This window comes from Vulpes lagopus, chromosome 8 (assembly GCF_018345385.1).
Source record: "Vulpes lagopus strain Blue_001 chromosome 8, ASM1834538v1, whole genome shotgun sequence".
Lineage (NCBI taxonomy): Eukaryota > Metazoa > Chordata > Mammalia > Carnivora > Canidae > Vulpes > Vulpes lagopus.
This window is the reverse complement of record NC_054831.1, coordinates 18,424,508-18,449,627: the sequence shown is the minus strand read 5'-3', so window position 1 is coordinate 18,449,627 and position 25,120 is coordinate 18,424,508. Positions and strand designations below refer to the sequence as shown.

Here is a 25,120-nt window from a genome sequence, read left to right as displayed (position 1 = left end):
CACCAGGGACTCATTTCAAAATGAGACAAAAAACACATTCTTTAAAACTTTACAAGGGATATCATGGTTGATTAATGGCTACCTCCTTGCCTACGTTCAAGCTAAGCATAAACTTTGTAATTTAAAGATATTATTTGCAAATACCTGAATGGGGCCACAATCACACTCTTCTCCTTCATCCAACTTCTTGTTTCCACAATATGGGTAATCACTTAACTTATCAGAAAATGGAATATTGAACATGCATGTGGGATTATAATTCTTCAGGTGTTGCAGGTACTGAATTCTGTTGCATTTACTGAATTTTATTGCAGGAATGCTAGATTTAGATGAGTTAAAAATAAAGATTAATTTTATCAATACACAGTGGTGGAACAACTATGAAACTTTTATGAAGAATTTAGAAAGGATAAATATAAATGAAGAACTCTAAAAGTTCATTTACTTCTCCTACTTAGCTTTACTGTTATAGGAGAGTAGCAACTGGACTTTTGTTATAGAAAATGTCTTATTGAAACAGCCAACACATGATATTCTGGTAAACATACTCTGACTATATATCCTCCAGAAAGTCCTTCCAAAGCCCACAGTTCAGACTGAATGTGCCTGCTGCTCCTAGATCACTTTTTATTTGTTTCCTATAAATAGGTTATAAACAAATAACCTATTTATAGGTTATTGACATAACCTATATATTTGTTAATCGTTTATACAAGATTACAAGCTTCTCAATGCAGGGACTATATTTTTTTAAAAATAAGCACAAATTAATATAGTGCCTAGCACAAACTAGTTCTCTATAAACATTTGTTGAAATAAATCATTTATTTAGGATTTTCTTACACATCATAGGAATGCACTATACTTCTCAAAAGTTTAAAGATTAATAGGACTAAAATTCATCTCCCTTCTGTCTTCCTTTTGCTTTGACTCCCTTGCCATTATTGACACATGATGGACACAGATGGACTTTTAGAGTCTTAAATACATTACTTTGGAATGGTGGGGCCCTGAAAAATACTGCTAATTATGTAGATAATGCTATCAATTTAAATATCAGTTACTTAGTTCTTACTCTACACCAGTCACTGTGCTTGGGTGCTTTCACTATTTCATTTAATCAATATGGAGAAGTACTGACCATCATCATAAATACTTTTCTTATATGCAATGTACTGTGTATTCTCTGTGAGGGAGTTAAAAAATGTGTAAAGTTTAGGACCTCGCTGCAGGTAATTCACAGAACGATGGGGAGATATAGGACATTAATTTGTTCTGTAACTATTTATAGAGTACCTAGTATATATCTGGGACTTTTCTAGATAGTGTGATAAAACAGTGAAAAAAAGGAAACAAAACCCTCTGACCTCATGAAATTTATATTTTGTTGGAGGAATAAAATAATAAGTAAGCTAAGTAGGTAAAGCATAGACTAAAGCATATCACATTAGATAGTAATTAATACCAAGAATGGAAAAAACAAAACGAAAAAGGAAAGGATGGATAATGACATAGTATGTATTTGAGGAGACAGGATCGAAAAATTGGATCCGGTGGTTGGAGAAGGTTTGGCTGAGAATAACATTTGAGTAAAGATTTGAAGGAAGAAAGAAATTAGTTTATTTTTTTAAAGATTTATTTATTTATTTATTCAGAGAGAGCGAAGAGAGAGGCAGAGACACAGGCAGAGGGAGAAGCAGGCTCCATGCAGGAAGCCAGATGTGGGACTCGATCCTGGGTCACCAGGATCACACCCCGGGCTGCAGGCGGCGCTAAACCACTGCGCCACCGGGGCTGCCCAGAAATTAGAGTTTATAGCAAAGATGATAAAACAAGGCACATGGAGTGTATTTTTCTCCTAAGCACCTTAGTATGATTTACTAGTTAATCACTGTATACTTGTGCAATATGCTCAGATAGAGTTTTAGAATTTCTTTCATCATGTCACTAGGACAAATACTACGAACTGATAAGATTTAGCCCCCAAAGGGAAATAGCCTATCATGGCTGGTTTTGTAATAGACTTCATGGAATATATTAGTAAAATTTTCACATAATAACAATATATACCCACAATATGGAGTTCTAATCAAGAGGCATGCCCAAAATATTTAAACTTCTTCTCTACATTGTTTGAGCCTTACCTTCCACCACGATCCATCACACATCTCTCAAAATTACAGGTACATGGGTAATCATCATGCTTCATCCCAAAGTTATGCCCCAGCTGATGTGCAATTCTGCTTGCAACTACATTTAGGTCAGGCAAAAGATCCTGAGGCCAAGAAAAGATGTACGCTAGAAATCTCTATAAGATAATATACTTTAGTACGTAGTGTTTTGAACTATTGGTTGAGACCTGGTTTCTAGCTTCTGATTAACTAGAACTTATTTGAGAGACCATTGACTTCATCACATTCCTGTCGTGCCCTAAGTTCTTTTAATTATATAGTGAGATTGGGTAAATGATCTTTTGAGGGTCTCTAACTCTCACATTTTGAAATTCTTTTTTTGTGGCATAGTAGTAGTCATTGTTGGATTTCTATAAACTCATTCTTACCAACAGCTAAAAATTATAACTAATGTCCTACACAATACACTAAACATTATTGATTTGCCTTTTATATACTAGATATTCAAAGAGGGTAAAAATAAAAAAAATACGTGAGGTTCATATTTTTAGAGTACAGTCTCATATTGCACAGTAGTGGTATGTGATGATGAACAACACTGGTTTACCTTCATTGTTTATACCTTTTATAAGACATTTCTTTTCCTCTTTAATAAAGGAAACATAGCAGTATCATTGTGATATATCTTGGTGGGAATATATGACAGAATGAACATGTTTCCTTTCTTTCTCCTCCTCCTCCTCCTCTTCCTCCTCCTCCTCCTTCTTTCTCCTTTCTTCTTTCTTCTTTCTTTTCTTTTTCTTTCTTTCTTTCTTTCTTTCTTTCTTTCTTTCTTTCTTTCTTTCTTTCTTCTTCTTCTTCTTCTTCTTCTTCTTCTTCTTCTTCTTCTTCTTCTTCTTCTTCTTCTTCTTCTTCTTTCTTCTTCTTTCTTCTTCTTTCTTCTTCTTCATTGGATCCATGCCCAGGCAGAGCCCAACATAAGGCTTGAACTCATGATACTGAGATCAAAACCTGAGCTGAGATCAAGAGTTGGATGCTGAACTGAATGAGCCACAAAGGTACACCTGGTCCATTTCAATAGGACACAGAAAATTTATAAAACTTAAATTCAAACTTTGTGATTAAATTTAATAACAAATAAAACACAGCCTACCTTAACAACACTGGAGGAATAATAGGGCAGACATATGCCCTCTGAAAAAGAAGTTCCTTGTGCATGTGTGTAGAGCCACTTCCCACTATAAAAAAAAAGATGCAAATAAAAAAAAAGATGCAAATACACTCTTCAGTCTGAGGCAGTAGTTTAATTAACACAAAGATTGAATTACAATGAATCCTCATAATGCTTGTGACTTTGCACATTAAAATGTCTTTTTTTTCCCCTGAAGTTCTAGAATTCAGGATGATCTTAATTGTTATTAAGTTCATTTAAAGCTTGTGTCATATTAGAGGTATTGTATAAATCAGTACAATCTAAAGTTGAAATCCTGAAAAAATAGAACTTAAAAAAATAATAGGAGAGTCCAATTTTACATGGCTTACTCTACACTCCGCTTTAGATAAAACCACTTAAAAGGCCAAAAAATTAAGTTAAAAGTGTTTGGAAGGAAAAAATACAACATAGTAACTAGACTCAATACTGAGATTAATTACTTAGCTATAGTTGAAAAGTTTTAAAGAATTTTAATCAACCATAGAAACTCACAGAGCATTAGGTTACCATAATCAAACATTTAAAAGAGTTGTCATGTGAACTATCCTTGGATTACCTAAAAAGACAGATATAGATGTGTATACTAAGGGAGTCCAGACTTGATACACTTTCCCTGAGAACATTTAAAATTGGACCACTTTAAAGAGCCATCATGAACTGGAAAACCACACTTGAAATATAAGTAAGAAGATTCAAATATGAGAAAGGTGGTCAGGCCAGATGATCCCTTTTAATCTTTAACTCTTTTGATCAAGAAGATACACTTTTAGTCTCAGTGTTTGGTTACGTATCTTGGAGGAATTTAAAATGTCTGTCTTCTTAGATGCTAGAAATCTTGGAATAGAATACTGTGTATAGAGATGAAGCATCAGTGTAACACAATCTGGATTCTGATTTTGCTCATGGTTACTTAAAACAAAAATCACACCATGATAATGCCATATATATTATTTCATCACTCATCTATGTGAATATAGATAAGAGGACATATAAGAAACTCAACACATAAGAAATCCCAAATATGATGCCCAATTAGACATTTAGGAGAACTTTCCTCATTTTCCTATTTGCAGACATACTATTGTTGTGAGAAGCTACTGCTCAGAATGAGGCATTCATGAAAGTAAAAAGTTTTCTGCTTACAGCATGTATTATTTCTAGACTAATTTATTAAGTATTTTAAAACACATGTCCAAGAAATAGGCAAAGAGGATAATCTTGCCCAAAATGAAGGTTATTATGATATTTTACTTTAATTTCTATAGATTTAGAGCATACTAGTGAATGAATATCTGAGTCTCAGTCAGGTAAAACTACCCCCCTGGGTATATATACTGTGGGCCATCCCAGATATGAAAATCAGAAATGATATGACTTTGGAGGTGTGGTTCACTCTCATCAGTCTGCCAAAGAGCTGGAGCTGACCTCCAACTACAGGTTTTAAAAGGCTCACAGTTCTGAGTTCAAATTGAAAGTTAATATTTAAATAATGCTAAGAAGCATATTTGTAGACTGTAGGAGAAACACTGCTATTATAGGAAGATGAAGTAGGTAAAGTGGGTACCATTGTTATATAGTAGCTTTAAGGGCACTAGAAGAAATGCTAAAAAACTCCATTGCTCCAAAGCTGTGCTTTCATATTTTAATTAGGATAATAGGACTATGGTTAATGCAAGGTTAAAGTCGATTCAACTCCACAATTATTTATCATTTCCTTATAGACTGAGTAGTATGGTTATTTTGAATTACAAAAATGATTTTAAAATGCCCCCTCCCCTTTTTAAGAATGACTTAATATTGTTGATAAATCCAAACCCTTGTTTACTTAGGAATATTAAAGCTGTGGAAGAGATGCTCTTGAAATGCTTTTCATTGAATAAGGACACTTTGTTGAGGGAAAATGTCCAGAGAATGAATTGCTTTCTCCGAAATGTAGGTTTTGGTGGAGTATTGGAATGGCATAGTGCAGAAGAATAAAAGGAGTTAGTGTTGGATGCTGATAAATAAATCAATTATAAAAGTATATTGCTTACCTAATGACATTTTCAACCCTTCCCAGAAATGTAAATGTGTTATGTTTACTTTCCAGTATTAATCAGTATTAGAAAGAAAGACTATTAAAAAGTTCATTTGGAAATTTTATGTATAGCTAGATATAACATTTTGTGACTGTGTACTGTGCAAAAGTCAATTGTTTTAAAAAGTATGTTGTTGCTCATTCGTTTTATTTTCTTTTTTTCTAATCCACCTAGAGTATGCAGAAAAATAGAGCACTTACATACCTGAGTAATAGAACATGATCAAAATTATTCCTTTTTTTAAGGATTATTTCTTGCCAAGTTGAAAAACGCAATAAGGTATTTTCTATATTTGAATCTATGTGTACTTTATCTTCATTTGTCCATATTTCAAGTCCAACCAATGTCACATGAATGTCCAAAATTTTATAAATCTGTTCAAAGGAGAAATTAATTTTCACAGAGTCAATTTACAGAAGGATAGTTCATCATTATATATTCCTCTACAATAAAAAGTAATAATTTTAACATGTGAAGTACTATAACAAAAAGTGTAGGCCTTATTTTACAAATGGTTATATTGGGGATCCCTGGGTGCGCAGCGGTTTGGCACCTGCCTTTGGCCCAGGGCGCGATCCTGGAGACCGGGGATCGAATCCCACATCGGGCTCCTGGTGCATGGAGCCTGCTTCTCCCTCTGCCTGTGTCCCTGCCTCTCTCTCTCTCTCTCTCTCTCTGTTACTATCATAAATAAATAAAAATTTAAAAAAATATGTGCTCTTTAAAAAAAAAACAAATGTTATATTGAAATAGAACGTAAATTGCTCAGAATACTGAGTGAATTGCCATGACCAACAAAGAAACTTAACTAAAAAAAAAGAAAAATATGGTTCCCCTTGAATATCATAAACCTTACAGTCACTGGGCTCAAGATGTGTCCATTAAATAATTTAATAAAACTCTGAGATTATAACTGACCTGAAGATGTGAGTTTACTAACAGTGGCACACAGAGGAATGAATGTTCTTTATCTATCTCTCTATTTAAGTCATTAATTAGTTCTATGGCAAATTAGAACTGATACTGGCTTTTAAAAAGCAATAGCTTAGCTGTCATATTTTGTTTGATTTTTGGAGCTACTTTGTCGTCTGTGAAATCTTCTTGGAGACTGCTCAAAACAGGTGCAAATAGCTATAGCCCATAGCCTTCTCACCCCATTCCCATTTGCTTTTGTAAACACTAAGTTGGTAGATCCTCTGATGCCAGCACAAAGAAGACAGAATTGAGGCAACTATTAAGAGGATTTTTAGACCGTAAAAATGTTATATCAATTTTATATTTCATAATAGCCAGTACAAAGTAGGCTGGAAGAATGAATGAAGAACTATGAACATTGAGTTAAGAGTAGAAATGAAGAGGTCACTCACTCAGTATTAGTAGAGGATGCAAACAGTTATTAAGAAGTGTGATACATCATGGGTATAGCAACACTGTGTTAAGTATCTAATTTTCTTAACCTGCATAATATGAATATATTGAATTCTACCTGTCAACATAGTCCAACAAAGTCATTTCATAAGCATGAGAACTAGGCCTCCTTTAAACTCTCATGAAGTTAGACCTTTAGTCAAATCATGATCTCAAGTCCATACTGGAACCTATAATGTCTATTCCTTTTGACCCTGACTTTACTGTGGAATAAACCTTATAAGTGAGGTCCCACAGAAAGAATTTCTTTTAACCTTGCTCATTGGAGTCTCTACAACTCATGAGTGGGCTTTAGGTCCATAAAACTGGGGAAAGTGCCAATGGTAACAAAATTTGTCATCTGTCATCCTATGAATGTACTCTCTTCTAATGAGAAATTATCCTATAAAATAAAACCTTGCTGCATCTATAGAATGCTTGGATGGGTTTGGAGATACCTATTCAGGAAATTGTAAAGAGTTGATTCGTTCTTCATAGTAAAGAAAAAACTTTGGATCCCTGGGTGGCGCAGTGGTTTAGCGCCTGCCTTTGGCCCAGGACGCGATCCTGGAGACCCGGGATCAAATCCCACATCAGGCTCCCACATCAGGCTCCCGGTGCATGGAGCCTGCTTCTCCCTCTGCCTGTGTCTCTGCCTCTCTCTCTCTCTCTCTGTGTGTGTGACTGTCATAAATAAATTAAAAAAAAATTAAAAAAATAAAGAAAAAACTTTGAAAATTCCTTTTTTTTTTCAAATATTTTATTTATTTATTCATGAGAGACACACAGAGAGGCAGAGACAGAGGCAGAGGGAGAAGCAGGCTCCCCACAGGAAGCCCGATGTGGGACTTGATCCTGGGATCCCAGGATCATGCCTTGAGCCAAAGGCAGATGCTCAACCACTGAGCCACCCAGGCACCCCAAACTTTGAAATTTCTAAGATAAAAAGGTAAAGGCAATATGAAAGTAAATGAGAGAGGATGCAGTAAAATAATGTGGAGGATAAAGGACCAGTATGACTTCCCAATCTAAACTGGAAATCTTTAGTAAAAGCTCAGTAATATGCACCCAGTTTTGTATGTATGTTTACTTTGCCAATGGGAACCCAAAGAGAAAGACTGAGTCTTATATTTAGATCAGTGTTAGGGTAGTAATAAAGACAATTGCAAAATATAAGAAACAGAACAAGAGGAGTTTGAGCTGAGAAGCAGAGGAGCAGAGCTGATCAACCCCAGAGCAAAATCAGTACCAGGCATGAGCCCTTCCACTATACACACACACAGGGGGATTAATTCACACACAAAGCCAAGAGTAGCTCCTGGGATTTCCTGATTGAAGATTGGGAAATTGAGAGTAGCCTAGGCAAGACAACTGAGACATAGCCCCACTCACCATGGGGAGTCTTCTCATTGGATCTGACCAGAAGAGACGGTGACATTCCTGAAATGTGTGTGAATCAGTGATGGTTTGAGAAAGAAGTGGATAGGTGGAGCTGATTACTCTCAGAAAAAAGCCAATACAGGTATTCCTTGATTTTTGAGTTTGTTTTATGCCATTTTGCTTTCACAAAAGACCTACATTAGAATTTGTTTTCACTGAAGAAAAGAAATCTGAAGAAAATTTTTGCTTTCATGAGATAGGGCAAAAAGGAAAAATAATGCTCAGTGTTTGTTTTGTGGTGAGTCATTATAGAGGCAGCACATACCTTAGGTAGGTGGCACTGCCAAGCTCTTTCTCCAGGAACCACGCTCAGAATCACAGTATCAAGCTGCCATAGATTTGAACTTTGTCTTTGAGCACCAGTGCTTTATATCAATTTATTTTGTGCATTTGTTAGCAAGATGTTACCTCAGGTACCAGAAAAGCCTAAAAGAGGTTGTTTTTTTGGCTCAAAAACATTCCCATATAAATTAATAGTAATTGTTTCTTTGATTTGTGCTATTTTGGCCTATGAAAGTTTTCTCCTAATATCTGAAAGTAGAGCATTCCTGTTAAATCTTTCATAGGAATGCTCTACTTTCAGATATGAGGAGAAACCTATACCAAGTGTGGAGGCTTCCTGAGTTACACACAGGCAGGGGAATTAATTTTTAGCCAAGGTGAGGGTAGTTTCTGGCCCCTTCTAACTGGAGAGCCTCTTTGGGAAATTGAGAGTTGTCTGGAGTCGCTACCCAGGCAAGGAGAATGAGACATAGTCCACCCATGGTGAAGAGAGCCTTTTTGTTCCAACTGACTGAAGTTTGGTAAAACAGATGAAAGCTGTGCATCCCAGAAAACTCCAGAAAGGCACAAGAGAAAGGCAGACATAGCTATAGTTTGCAGAGCAAAGCCAGTGGCCCTGTTTGGCTGCGGCTTTTGGGGTGCAGTTTAGCTTAAGTTAAGACAACAAAGATATAGTCCAGCTTTAAAGCTGCTTTTTCTATTGCACCAGGACAGGGAATCTAATTCATAGTCCTGGTCATCACTGAATATAGTTTTCAGTATGTCCAACCAGGCAGCCTAACCAGAGCACATGGGAAGGTGTGTAATCCGTTCAACAGCCTTATGTATAGGTGACTCTTGGACAGATAGCACAGGCCTTGGTTTCCTCCATAGAACAAAACTGATGTCCTTCTCTGATCAGGGAATTCTGTGCACATTCTGAGCTGTTTTGTGCCCTCAAACAGTGAGTTGTGTAGGCACTGGGCCTTATCCAGGGAAAGTAATTCATAGTTCCATGTATTACTGAATATAGTACTCACTTTCTGGTCTAGTAAGCCTGACTAGAAAATACAGGCAACTGGGGAGCCCATCCTGCATCCTCACTTGGCAAGGGAACCAAGCTTGCAGGGCTATACAACTGTTCTTAGCCAGTGGCATAACTTGCTTCTCCATCCTCAGAGATGAAACTGTTATATCCAAAAATAGACCAGAGTAGAAGCATAGTCTTCTCAAAGACATTATCTGCAGACACACATAGAAACCCAAACAGAGCTGACTGGTAAAGAACTATCTCTGCCAAAGAAAATCTATACATCTGGAAGAATCTCCCATTCAATGTTATTTGAATGTACAGATACCAATGTAAAGAATCAAACATCATTAAAAATCAGGTAAATAGTGTAAAATGTAAAGAGGAGAAAAAAAAGCATAAAGTATAAGTTGTTATAAGTATAAATTAGGATGTGATAAGTTTGATATTTTATATAAACCTCATGATAACCTCAAGGGAAAACTTTCTGATAATTAGATGCATACAATAAAGAAGTCAAAGCATACCAATTACCAATATCAAAGACATCAAAATACAGAAAAGGACGGTAGGATAAGAAATAGGGAAGAATGGATCTACAAAACTAAGAAAACAATTAACAAAATGGCAATAGCAAGTCCCTACCTATCAATAATTACTATAAATGTAAACAAATTTAATTTCCCAATCAAAAGATATAGGGTGGCTGAATGTATAAAAAAGCAAAATCCAACAATATACAGCATACAAAAGACATGTTAGACCTAAATACACACATACACTGAAAATGAAGGGATGGAAAAAGACATTTCAAGCAAATAATACCCCCCCCAAAAAAAGCAAGGGTAACTATACATATATCAAAGTAGATTTTAAACTAAAAATGGTAAAAAGAGATAAAGATCACTACATGATGATAAAGGGGTCAATATATCAAGAAGACATAATTGTAAGTATTTATGTGCCCAATATTGGAAAATCTAAATATAAAAACAAAAACTAAAAGAACTGAAGGGAGAAATTAAAAAAAATGTTTTAATACTCCATACTGAACAATGGATAGATCATCCAGACAGAGAATCAATAAGCAAACAGTGCATTTGTACAATACTCTAGTCCTAACAGATATATACAGAACATTCTATCTAACAATAGCAGAATACATATTCTTATGTGCACATATTTTTTAGAATAGATCATATGTTAGGTTTCAAAACAATTCTTAGCAAATTCAAAAATCATTAAAAAATCATACCAAGTATCTTTTCTGAACATAATGGTATAGAACTAGAAACCAATAATAAGAGGAAAACAGAAACGTAAACTAAACAACACTCTCCTGAACAATTAATGGATCAAAGAAGAAATTAAAGGGGAAATAAAAGAGCTTCTTAAGACAATGAAAATGGAACACAACGTGAAGAACTTATGGGATATAGCAAAAACAGTTCAAGAGGAAAGAAAGTTCATAACCGTAAATGCCTACATTAAGAAATAAGAAACATCTGAGGTAAACAACATAACTCTACACCTTGAAGAATTATATATTAACAGCAACAACAGAAACAGTCCGAACATAGCCAAAGAAAGGAAATAATAAAGATTATAGGAGAAATAAATGAAATAGAGAACAGAAAAACATTGTAAAAGATTAGCTAAACTAAGAGTTGATTCTTTAAAAAGATGAAGAAAATGGACACACGCTAACTAGACTAAGGAAAAAGAAAAGGGACTAAGATCAACAAAATTATAAATGAAAAAGGAGATTACAATGGATACCACAGATATTTAAAAGATAAGAGGCTGCTATGCACAACTATATGACAAAAAACTGGATGCCTAGAAGAAATGCAAATATTCTTGGTACTATATGATGTACCAAGATCAAATCAGTAGAAATAGAAACTCTGAATAGACCAATTACTAGTAAGGAGATTGAACCAGTAATCAACAATATTCTAATGAAGAAAAGTCCAGGACCAGATAGCTTTACTAGTGAATTATATCAAACATTTAAAGAATTAATATCATTCTCATACTGCAGGCTAATACCTCTGATGAGTACAAATGCAAAAGTTCTCAATAAAATACTGCCAAACTGATTTCAGCAACACATTAAAGAATCATTCACATGATCAAGTGAAATTTATCCCTGAGATGTGAGGATCATTCAACATAAGCAGACCAATGAATGTGATACATTAATAGAATCAAAGAAATGAATCGTAAGAATCATATCTCAGCTTAGCAGATTAATTTCATTTGTTATTTTAAAAAAACTTTTAACAAATTAGGCATAGAAGGAACACATCCCAACATAATCAAGGCCATATATGACAAACCCATCTCTAATATCATGCTCAGTGGTGACAGGCTGAAAACTTTTCCTCTAAAATAAAGAAAGGGGAACCTGTGTGGCTCAGTTGGTTAAGAATCCAACTCTTGATTTTGGCTCAGGTCATGATCTCGGAGTCATGAAATCAAGCCTTGTTTCAGGCTTCACACTGGACATGGATCCTACTTAAGTTTCTCTCTCTCTCTCTCTCTCTCTCCCTCTCTTTCAATCTGTCTCTCCCCCTCTGCCCACTCCCTGACTTTAATGTTCTCTCTCTCTTACTCTCTCCAAAGAAGGAGAAGAAAAGAAGAAGAAGAAGAAGAAGAAGAAGAAGAAGAAGAAGAAGAAGAAGAAGAAGAACAAAAGAAAAGAAAGAAAGAAAAGAAAAGAAAAGAAAAGAAAAGAAAAAGAAAGGAAAGAAAGAACAAAAGTGTCCACTCTTACCATCCTTATTCAATATAGTACTAGATGCCCTACCTAGAGCAATCAGACAAGAAAAAGAGATTAAAGGTATTAGAATTAGTAAGAAAAGAGTAAACCTGTCTCTATTTGCAGCCATGATTTTATATATAGAAAATCCTAAAGACAACCAAAAATGATTAGATGTAATCAATGGATGTGTAAATTTGCAGGGTACAAAATTAACATGCAAACATTTGGTAGCATTTATATACAATAACAAAGAAATTTCTGAAAAAGAAGCAAAGAGATTGATCCCATATCCATGAACATCAAAAACAATAAAATTTGGGCAGCCCAGGTGGCTCAGCGGTTTAGCGCCGCCTTCGGCCCAGGGCGTGATACTGGAGACCCGGGATGGAGTCCCCCGTTGGGCTCCCTGCATGGGGCCTGCTTCTCCCTCTGCCTGTGTCTCTGCTTGTGTCTCTACCTCTGTGTGTGTGTCTCTCTCATTAATAGTAAATAAAATCTTTAAAAAAAAAACAATAAAATTTTAGGAATAAATTTACGGAAGTGAAAGATGTCTATACTGAAAATGAGAGGTTGATAAAAGAAATCAAAGAAGACACAAATAAATGCAAAAATATCCCCTGTTCATAGACTGGGAGAATTAATATTGTAAAAATATCAATACTACTGAAAGCATTTATATACTCAATGTAATCCCTATCAAGATTCCAATGACATTTTTTTATAGAAGTAGAAAAAACACTACGAAAGTTTATATGGAACACAAAACACTTCAAATAGCCGAAGAAATCCTGAGAAATACAAACAAAGCAGGAGCATCACACTTCCTGATCTTAAGTTATAAATCTACAGTCATCAAAACAAAATGGTACTGGCATATAAACATACAAATAGTTTAATGGAACATAATCAATAGCCCAGAAATAAATCCAAGCAAACAGAGTCAACTAATATTTTTTAAAGATTCATTTATTTTAAGAAATTCATTTATTTATGAGAGAGAGAGAGTCGAGGGGAGGGGCATAGGGAGAAGGAAAGAGGAAGTGGACTTCCCACTGAGCACAGAGACATGTGGGGCTTGATCCCAAGACATGGAAATGGTGATCTAAGCTGAAACCAAGAGTCAGAAGTTCAACTGACTGAGCCACCCAGGCACTCCTAGGGTCAACTAATCTTTGACAAGGAAGTCAAGAATACTCAATGGACAAAGCACAATCTCTTTAATAAATGGCACTGTGACAATTGAATATTTACATATAAAAGAATGAAACTGGATTCTTATACCACTCATAGAAATTAACTCAAATGGTTGAAAACATAAATTGAGACCATGATAATTATGGAAGAAAACAGAAATAAAGCTCCTTGACATGGGTCTTAGTAATGATTATTGAGATATGATGCCTAAAGCACAAGCAATGAAATAAGAAATAAACAAGTGGGACTGCATCAAACTAAAAAGCTTCTGCACAGCAAAGGAAACTAGTAAAAGAGTGAAAAGACAAATTATGGAATGTGGAAAAATATTTACAAGCCATATATCTGATAAGGGGTTAATATCCAACACATATAAACAACTTAGCAACCTAGTAGCAAAAGAAAATAAATTCTAATTCAAAAATGGGCAAAGTACCTGAATAGACATTCCTTCAAAAGAATACATGAAAGGTCAACAAGTGCATGAAAAGATTTTCAACATCTCTGGTCACTAGGATAATGTAAATTAAAATCACAATGACATAACATCTCATGCTTCTTAGAATGGCCATCATCAAAAAGACAAGAAAGAACAAATGCTGGTATGGATGTAGTGGAAAAAAAAAAAAAGAACCCTTGAGCACTGTTGGTGAGATTGTAAATTGATATAGCCATTATGGAAAACAGCATGGAAGATCCTCAAAAAATTTAAAAATTGAACTATTATATGATCCACATTTCCACATGTATATTGATATATTCTTACTACAGTAGGTTCAGCTAACAAATTAAAGGAATATATCAAAGGAAACAAAAGCACCAATTCAAAAATATATCTGCACCCCTATGTTTATGCCAGCATTATTAAATAGTCAAAACATGAAACAGTCTAAGTGTCCAATAATGGATGAATGGAAGAATTTATAGTAGCCATATAAAATGAAATATTATTCAGCCATAAAAAAACAAGGATATCCTACCATTTTTTTATAACATAGATTATCCTGGAGGATATTATGCTAAGTGAAATAAATCAGACAGAGAAAGAAAAATACTATATGATCTCACTTATATACGGAATGAAAAAAAATTCTTAGGAAAAGTGATCAGACTTGTGGTTACCACAGGAGGGGTATGGAGAGAAGGGGAAATTAGAGGAAGGTGGTCAAAAGGTACAAACTTCCAGTGATAAGTAAGTACTAGAAATGTACAATATGATGACTACAGCTAACCCCGCTAAATGATAGATAGGAAAGTTGCTAAGAGTAGATACTTAGAGGTCTTATCGCAAGGAGATTATTTTTCCTTTATTCTTTTATTTTTTCTTTTCTTTTCACTACACATATATGAGAAGATGGATGTTAGCTGAACCTACTGTGATAATCATTTCACAGTTTATGTTAAACCATTGGTGCTGTATGCCTTATAAACAGTGCATGTCCATTATTTCTCAAATAAAACTGGAAAAATGCTTTAGCAGCCTCTATGGTTAGGAGAAAAGATAGTTACAAAAACTAAAAGCATTATCAGAAAAATAAGATCAGACCCAAGTCACAAATAAACTTACAAAAGCCCTTATCAATCAATCAATAAAAAGAAACAGGTGAAACACTATTCCATTCCACATTGCTTCTACCTTTTAGAAAAATATGAGGAGGATTTTTAATTTCCATAGACATAGTTTTAAAGTTCAGAGAAGTTCTACTTCTGGCTAAGATGTATAAAGTTGGAAGGAATGTTGCTTCTACCCTGACAAAAAGAAAAAGCCAGAGAATCTACAACCTCATATCATATCAGACCGTAAGTTAATTGAGGTAACAGCGCAAATGAGTAGCCCAAAATCTAAGGGAAGATTTCCTCCTTTGGGGACAGATAGTACTAGAGCATCTCCCAGTGGCAGAGCATGATAAAAAGAGATACTGAGCCAAGAATAATTGTAAAGAATTGCTAAAGGCATGTGTGGGATAAAATGAGAGTATAGGACCTTCTGAAAATATAAACACAAGGAATTTCACACCTATGCTCAGAATCTTCATGAGCCTCCTCTGGATGTGCATGAAACCGTGGAGGGTGGAGTTAAGAGACTGGGAATAATACATGAAAGGTCAACAAGCGCATGAAAAGATTTTCAACATCTCTGGTCACTGGGCCTGGAGGATGGGAGAAGCTGTTGCTTTGGGAACATCTTTAAACCCACCAGATTCTTGCTCTCCACAAAGAAACAAAAGCATTAAACTGCTGCATGACTTTCAGCAAATATATATATTTTTTTCTGTTCTAATCTTATTTCTTCTTTCCCTGTGCTGTGGGCTTAGTTTGTTCTTTTTGTAGTTCCTTAAGGTATAACATTGCTGTTTATTTGATATTTTCTTTTTAATTAATGTATGTATGCATTTACATCTATAGACTTTCCTCCTGGAACTGCTTTTACTGGATCCCATAAGTTTTGGTATGTTTTGCTTCCATTTTTGTTAGTATCAAGATATATTTTTATTTTACCTTTCTTTTATTCTTTGATCCATTTATTGTTCAGGAGTGTGTTCTTTAATTTCCACATACTTATAAATTTTCCAGTAATCTTGTCATTATACTTGATATAATTTCTGTCTTTTTGAATTTGTTCAAAGATTTGCTTTGTGGCCCACTATATAATATATACTATGGAATAGTCCATCTGATCTTGAGAAGAAATGGTGTATTCTGTTTCTCTTGGATGGAATGTTCTGTATATACCTGTTGGCTTCATTTGGCCTATAGTGTTGTTCAAAACCACTCTTTATTGATTATCTGTCTGGATGACATATCCATTGTTGAGAGTGGGGCTTTTTTTTTATGCTCCCAGAACTCAAGTGAAAACTGATTGTTGCTGAAAGAAGGGGAAAGAAAAAAAAGCCTTCTACCCCTGGAGGAGAAGCAGGAAGGAGGAAACCTAAGGGCAGAACATTCAATGTCTCCTACCAATGAAGGAAGAGCACAAACAGAATAATTTACCCAAAGACCCATGGACAAAGCTTTTATAAGACAGGATAGATCAGGACAATAAAATGTCCCGGTCCCATAACTAGGGTGGTAATTACTGAGTGACCAACAAGAATAGATTACTATTGAAGAAGAGATAAGAATGTAAGTGGAGATAATTGAGCACTGGTCCTTGATAAAGGCCTGAAGTTGAGGGCAAACAGAAACAATCTCTCCAACAATGCTAGGGCAGTGATTTTAAATGCATTAGTGGATTTGATTTATGTACAATAAATATTCAAGTCTTTATACAGAGCTTTATAAATTTTGTGATTAGTAATCAATATTTGAAAACGTCTTAAATATTAAATGTCATTTACTTAGAAAACCAAAACGTCAGTGCTGGTTAATTTATTGCTGTGAATTTTTCAGTGGATTTTGGCTAATTATTCCACATGGTAAAAAATTTATGTTTTGGGCTATCTCAATACCAAGGTTACCACAAAACCAGCAGCCACCTATCTTAAAATCTTCTTCCATTTGCATTTTTAGCTTGATTCAAGCTGTAGCAGATCTTACCATGTTGACAAAATTGACCATTCCCCAAATTCTGTTCCTCAGCTTACTGAGAGGAGAACTATTCCTGCGATACTGGAAATAAAACATCAGTTCAACATTCATTAATAATAGGAGATAAATAAAAACTCAATAAAATACTTCTCTCAATATGAGACATTTTCAAGAAAAAAATTATTGGCATTCTTTCTGGTCAGGTAAAAATGGGCAATTTATGCAGAATTATATTTTTGATATAAAATAACTACATAAAGCAGTTTCTAAGGACATGGTTCAGCTTAAGGTTTTCTTCATAACCTTATCCCCCTTTCACATTACAATATATTACAGTACATTGATTTATTAAGCGAACTGATAAGTGTCCTTTAGAGTCCATATTTATCATGGTGGTGAAACAAAACTTGTTAAAGCTCCATAGAAACCATTGTATTGTAAAAAACCAGAAACTTTTATCAGACCCTCTATGTCCATGTCATCACAAATTAAGGAATGTAATCAAGTACCACCCTAGAGCCAGAGATGTGATGGAGAAGTGCAGGAAATTGTGGCTCCCCCTTCTATTTAGGGAAAGCCTGAGAGGATGAAGTAGACTTTCCTTCTGTAGACTATTCTGCTTTTTTTTTTTCCCTTTCTACAAATGGAATTTACATTTGTGCCATGAGGATCTTCTTCTTAGCATTATCAACTTAGCCTGATAAATTATACTTTATAATGACAAAAGTATCCCATAAGGATAAATGCAAATGATCAAACTTGTTTTATAATAAAAATTAAAAGAAGCATGGCTTTTCTGAATCCTGTAAGTTACTATTCCATTGCTCTCCTGTTATCTCACGTACCTAAATACCTCAAAGATATAACTTTAGACTCTCTTCACTTCTCATCTCTCATTCTTTACACAACCTACTACTATTCATTGGTTCAACTGCCTCTATTCCATTAAAACTATTCTTGACAGGAACATAAATGTCCTCCTAGTTATCCAATCCATTTGAACACCTTTTCCTCATCTTCCTGGTCATCTTGTTTACCTTTAATATTGACCATTTTCTCTTTCAAGAATTTTCTTAACACCTTGTTTGCTAATACCCTATTACTTCTAGTGTTTTATTGTGCAGAGTTTCCTTTTTTCCACCATCCCCCTTCTGGATGGCAAATATAGTTTCACACCAGAATTCTTGGTGACCAGTTGGTAGTGCTTGCCTAAAATACACATTTGAGAGATTATGAGCCTATCTTAGAGGTCATAGGGATAGGGTACTTTAATCACTGATTTCCATCCATGGGCTAAGGGAAAGAAAGTGATATGGGGTCTTTGCATTCTTATTGACAAGCTTTCATTATATAGCTAGCCTTCCCCAGTATAAAGACACTTGTGTTCTGCTTATTCTTTCAACTTGCTAGGTCTGGGTGTATACATCCATATCCTTACTCTACTTAGCCGCTTAAAATTCATCACACTGTCTTCAAGATATGTAAATACATTGAAATATTTCCCAAAAGTTGCCTTTAGTTTTCTATTCTATCTTACGAGAATACACTAACTCTACATTGTTCTTGCTGTTGCCCTTTATACTGAGCTAACACATACATGTATGCATGTGTGCATATATTACTCAGATAACTATAAAGATTTATAATACTCAGAGTCTAGCTTATTAACTATTCATTAAATGAAAATGGATGATTTTCTATAGAACTACTCCAAAAATTAACCTCCTTAATATCTAAAGACAATATTAAGGCAGCAAATGTGATAGGTATGCATGTATAAGTCCAGTTTAATGCCCCTAAAGTCATATCAAGCAAACTTTTACCTGGTAAATATTAAATTTAACAAATTGTTCTTACTTCTTACTAATAAATTATTATTAAGAAAGCATATTTTAGCACTCTTTAAAAGTGAATTAATATGTTCTCATAAACATGTTAATGTAAGCCTAAGCAGCACTTAAATTTTATCAATTTCCTTTTAAAAAAAATAAGTAGCTGTAGTTTCTGCTTTTCAAAAAAACAACAATTTTGTGTCTTCCTTTTAAATTAACATAGATCTCATTTATTTTGTCTTATCGTGATGGCTAAAATTTTCAGTTAATCTATCAAAAGAAAATATATTGACGATGAAAACAAATGTATCTTATTCTCACTTTTGGAGAAAAAAATTCCAACATTTCATTATTAAGTTTAATATATATATATTTATATACAGGATAGAATGATTTTGGTAAATATTCTTTATTTTTTTCCATTCTTACTTGCTAAGAGTTTTATTGAGAATATTTGGGATGATTGCTTTAAAAAATAAACCATTGCCATGTAAATTTTTTTTGGTATGTTCAGGATAATATTTCAAAAATATTTGAAAATATTTTTAGGATTTTTGTAGTTGTGTTTGTAAGTGAAATTGGCTTATAATTTTAATTTCTTATTTGGAGTTGTTATCAAAGTCATCATAAATTGTTACAGTAAATCCCCTCAAGAAATCAATCTTCTAGATGTCTATATCCTTATATATTTCCCTCCCACATCAATTCTAGGCTTGGCTGTATGGCTTCCTTTGGCTAATAAGACATTAATAAATGTACAAGCAGAAGCTTGAAAAGGTCTTATACATTGAAGCCTTGCATCTTTCTTGATATTTGGATGCCCAGGTGTGATGTGAGAAGCACAGTTTAGCCCACTGCTTATGGAGCCAACTGAAACCCAATACTACATACCAGACAAGTGTCTGAGGCCATTTTTACACCAGCCAGTTAGCACAGTAAACTAGATTACTACAGTTACATAAGTAGACCACACTAAGTTTGGAGTAGTTTGTTACACAGTGGTAAACAACTCCTATGAAGATTATAATAATTTTATAACATGTATGAAGAATTTTTCCTCTTTTCCTATTCTTCAGAGCAGTTTGTAAAAGATAGGATTATCTTATAGGAAATTTGGTAAAATTTGTGTTTAAATGCATGTGGGTCTAGTGTTTGTTTGTTGATAGACTTGAGCTAGTTTAGTTTTTAAATTTTTTTAGTTTTAATTTTTTTAGTTTTAAACTTTTCAGAGTTTCCTATTTCTTCTCACGTCATCTTGGTAGTATTTTACTGCAGGCATCCACTCATAAATGTATTGGCATAAGTTGTACATATATTTTCTAATGATGTATAACCTCTACTGTATTCATAGTTATGCTTTCTTTTTATTTATAATTATATTTGTAGTTCCATTTTCTCTTTTTTTTGAAGGTGCCATTTATTTTTTAAACTTTTTCAAGATTTTATTAAATTCAAGTTAGTTCTCATATAGCGTAGTGTTAGTTTCAGGGGTAGAATTTAGTGATTCTTTTTTTTTTTTTTTAAATTTTTATTTATTTATGATAGTTACACAGAGAGAGAGAGAGAGGGAGAGACATAGGCAGAGGGAGAAGCAGGCTCCATGCACCGGGAGCCCGATGTGGGATTCGATCCTGGGTCTCCAGGATCGCGCCCTGGGCCAAAGGCAGACACTAAACCGCTGCGCCACCCAGGGATCCCGAATTTAGTGATTCTAAACAACACTCCGTGACTTCTATTTTTTTCTTAATAAATATTATCAGAGATTTCTCTATTTCAGAAATGTCTTCAAGGAATGAGCATTTGGCTTTGTTGATCTACCATTTATTTCTTTTTTGGTTTGTGTCTTATAATTTTACACATTGTTAAAACTATTTTCTTTATATTTTTTGGATTCATTTTTAACTTTTCCAGTTAGACTCCTAGTTCATTAAATTTTTCTTTCTCTTTTTTTCTTTGTCTTTAATAGAAATGTTTATGTCTATAAATATCCTTCAAAATACTGCTACCTCTATCTGCATCTAAACAGTTTTTTCCATACCAATCTTTTATTTCTGTTGTTCTAAGTTTTTCATAATTTCAGATTTGATTTCTTTATTCAATTAATATTTGAAAGTGTATTTTGCTTTAGATTCCAAACCAATGATCTTTTATTGGTTTAGTAATAATTTTTGTTACAGCTTCCACTTTGGTTATGCTTTTTAAAAAAGGTGTTCTTTATTATATACCTATTCCTTTCTATTTATTTTTACTTCCTTTGTGGACAAATACCAGTTTAATTTTTGAAAGTATTTTATCTGCACTTGGAAAGAGTATATGTATATATATATATAGTCTATTTTGTGGATGCAGGATGTTCCATCAACTGATTAGATTAAAACTATATATATGGGCTCAAATATTTTCTTTTTTTTTTTTTAATTTTTCCTACTTGATCTAAAATTTCCTGATAGAGGGGAAGAAAAACCCCAGATTCTCCCTGTAACTCTGTTATTTTTTGTTTTAATATATTTTCCTACTCTATTGTTAAGTGTATAATCTCAAATATCAGTGGATAATTTTCAATTCTTGGAGAGCTTATTCTACTTTCTATTATGTTGGTTGACACTTCCTCATGTGATTAGTTTTATCTTGGATTATGAGCCTGTCTTTATAGGACACTTTTGACTTGAGCTTTGATAGTTTATCAAGTTTCTAATCACCTTTACGTTGAAAGCTTTGTTTAGCATTTCTGTATCTAAAGAAATATATATCATGTTCCACATCATCGCATGACACAAGTTTCGGATTTCTGCTTTCTCATGCTTAATATGTTCCCTACCCATTGCTATAGACAGACAGAACATTTTCTCTTTGCAGTTTCATTGGAAAGGGATTATCCAGTTCCCTTTACAGAGATGCAGCAGCTCTTTATGGCTCTGGTAATAATGCAGTATGTTCTATATATTACATGTCACCAAGCCTTTGAATTTTACACACTGCTCTGACAGAGATTCTCTTCTCATTTTTAGGACTTGGAGATTTCCTGTGTTTTCTTCTGAACTAAACTATAGGTTGTGCACTTATTTTCAAATTTGTATACATTGTTCATCATTTCCATATGTTCATAATAGGGAGAAAAATTCTCTTTTGACTTAGTCCACTATACTGCCAAAGGACCTTATCACCTCTTACATAATTCTGTTTGGGGAAGCTAAAAACAAGATTGAGCCAAAAATGGAATTCTGATTAAAATACTTTTTTCTCCTTTTTTTTTTGTTTAGAATCACAGCTATGCTTTATAAGCATGAATGAAGAGCAAATGTTCATCTGAAAACTTACCACATTATTATCAGCAACAATGAACAGTTCAACATACTTCTCTTTATGAATCCTCTGGAAATTTATGAAAAATTTAATAAATTATGGTTAATGTTCCTCATTTTAATGTTTTAAGTTAGTTTTCCTGGTAAGAAATGTTAATATTATTGATACAGGAAGGTAAGGTGCAGAAGTATAACTAATAATTCCAGGAATTTATCAAATAAAACCCAATATATTATTAATACATATGACCTTGTACATCAGATTTTAAAAAACCTGAAACAACATTCTATATTTTAATACCCTTCCTTTCTTTCTTTAGCCTTTCAGGTGAAATAAAAATTATATTTATTGCAGCATTATTTACAATAGCTAAGATAAGAAAGCAACCTAGGTGTCTGTCAATAGATGGAAGGACATAGAAAATGTGGTATACACACACATACAAATATTATGCAGGCATAAAAAGGATGGAATGTTGCCATTTGAAGCAGTATGAATGGATCTAGAGGGTATTATGCTAAGTAAATAAATCAGACTGAGGAAGACTGCTAGTATATGATTTCACACTTATGTGGGATCTAAAATTCAAAACAAATGAGTAAACAAACAAATGAAAACTAGAATCAGGCCTATAACTACAGAGAACAAACTGATGGTTGCCAGAGGGAAGCAGGGAGGAGTAGTGATGGGCAAAACAGATGAAAGGGAATGGGAGACACAGACTTTCAGTTATGGAATAAATAAGTCATTGAATAAGAGGCACAGCATAGGAAATATAGTCAATGATATTGTAGCATTGTATGGTGACAGATGGTAGCTACACTCACTGCAAGTGCAGCATGATGTATGGAGATGTTGGAGATGTTGAATCACTATGTTGTATACCTGAGATTAATGTAACATTGTGTGTTAGTTTATACTCTAAACAAATAAATAGAAGGGTTATAAATAAGAATAATGAATACAATTTTTAATGCTTAGTTTTATTTCATTTATAAAGTAAATGCCTACTAGGTAGCTCCTATAAAAAGGATTTATCAATAGTGAAGAGCAAAACGTAGGACTGAGCAGCTAATAGGACTGACTGTATTCCTTCTACTTTTCTCCTATTTCCCAATCTCCTACTGTGCAGTAGCCTGAATTCCAAGAAATGTATAAAAGTTGCTAATTATAGATCTTTTATTTTATAAATCACCAACACCAGAAAATTCTGGTTTTAGCTCTCAGTGTTATACCTTGAGGTGCATGCTTTCCCTCTAAGTAAAACCGGAAGCATATCGTACAAAGATCTAACTAAGTGATTTTTTTGTGTGAACTAAGTATGTATTTTAATTGTTAGTTGATTGAATCAATCAGAAACATTTGTTAGGCCTCTAGTAAGTTTCTGACACTATCTGGACCAAGAATATTTGAAGAAGAGGGGTACTTATAGATCTTAAAGGCTAACACTGAGTGGAGATTTGAGGTGATTAGAACTAGTACAGGAAAGCCTAAGACACAGAGGGCTCTGATGGTGCAATTATCCCACCAGAAATTGAAGTTACTATTACTCTTAAAAAATTCATAATTAGAGCATTTGGACTGATGAGAGGGGGAGACCCTGACTTATCATGAACACACCCCCCAAAAACAAAAATGTCAGTGAAGATTAAGGAAGACAGTATTTAGGAGAGGTTTCCTGACATTGCAAATTTCATCCTTTCCAAACATTTATTGTCTTAATGCCATAAATCTATATGTATGGTTGTAAATACTCCCCATTCTTAAAATTGATGGGACAAACAGATTTACTGTAGGGAATGAACATTTTCTATGTTGATTTTAAAAAAGTTTGATTTACATTTTAGATTTTAAACAATGAAGATTCAAACTCAGGTAGCATATATACTTCATTAGTTCAGCTCATATCTCTGTTTTGAAATCAAAAAGCAATGAGACATTTTCCTGGCATTAAGATGATTTAAAGATAAAGCACTTACTTCTATTTTGAGGTCTTCCATGATTTTAATATCATCCTTTGGATCATTTTTCCTTGTAAAATTGAGTTCTGTACAAGAATAATTGGCAGCATACTGCATCTTTGGATTATATCTGAACACCAAATGTTGTCCCTCATCTGAATATTTCACTGGTTCAATGAGGTACCTTTGGTCATATACCCTGAAGAATCCCCTATGGAAAATGGGAATGTGATGTACATTCAAGATCTATTCCATTTTACTTCTATATTTCTCACAATATTCTTCTGTTCCATTTTATCAACTTTGTCTATTTAAGAATGGAAACTATAAGACCGAAGTCTCATGAGCATGTAGTCAGGTACTGGGAATGATAAAAAGATGAGGTTATTGTGGCCTTTGAAATAATAACTTTCGTAAGAAGGAAATCATCTAAATTTTCAGAAATTTGACAGTTCGATCTCTACTTTGAAATCTCAGAGTTCTAGCAAACATTTTGTGATTTTTTATGTCCATCATGCATTAATTGCAGAGTAAATACATGAAAGTAAAATACTATTATCCAGAAATTTTGTCATCAAAGGTATTCTTATTCTGAATATATTGGGATCTACTCAAGTGAAGTACTCATTCATGTATGAGTACTTCACATATGAAGGTGGAAATTTCTTATTCTTCTACTCTCTACCGCCTTCCTTTCTTACCCTTAAGACCAAGATCTACAGAGAACTGAAATAGGCTTTACTTCTGATTTAATTTCTAAGGACTCTAAACTCCTGATAATTAAAATGGTGTGAAATGTTGTGTGGTAGGAAATTACAGGACTAGAAGTTAGGAAGCCTGGTTTTTGGATTGAATTCTATCACCGGTAAGACTGAATGCTCAGAGGCAAGTCTCTGATTTCAGTGTCTGTAACATGAGAGGACAGTCTAGATGATTTCCAGCAGTCTTACAACTTGAATCCCTTGATCATATAC

At 34.0% G+C, this 25,120-nt stretch overlaps 1 protein-coding gene across 1 annotated transcript in view; it reads right to left on the bottom strand.

The window, feature by feature from the left end:
• ADAM7 (ADAM metallopeptidase domain 7) overlaps window positions 1–25,120 on the bottom strand; it is an 80,314-nt gene that overhangs the window by 36,714 nt on the left and 18,480 nt on the right. The window contains exons 6-12 of the mRNA XM_041767418.1: window positions 24,165–24,357; window positions 22,201–22,254; window positions 17,060–17,131; window positions 5,628–5,797; window positions 3,286–3,370; window positions 2,145–2,275; window positions 145–319 (exon numbers count right to left, since the gene is read on the bottom strand). Of these exons, the coding sequence (XP_041623352.1) occupies window positions 145–319; window positions 2,145–2,275; window positions 3,286–3,370; window positions 5,628–5,797; window positions 17,060–17,131; window positions 22,201–22,254; window positions 24,165–24,357 (880 nt within the window). The remainder of the gene's footprint in view (window positions 1–144; window positions 320–2,144; window positions 2,276–3,285; window positions 3,371–5,627; window positions 5,798–17,059; window positions 17,132–22,200; window positions 22,255–24,164; window positions 24,358–25,120) is intronic.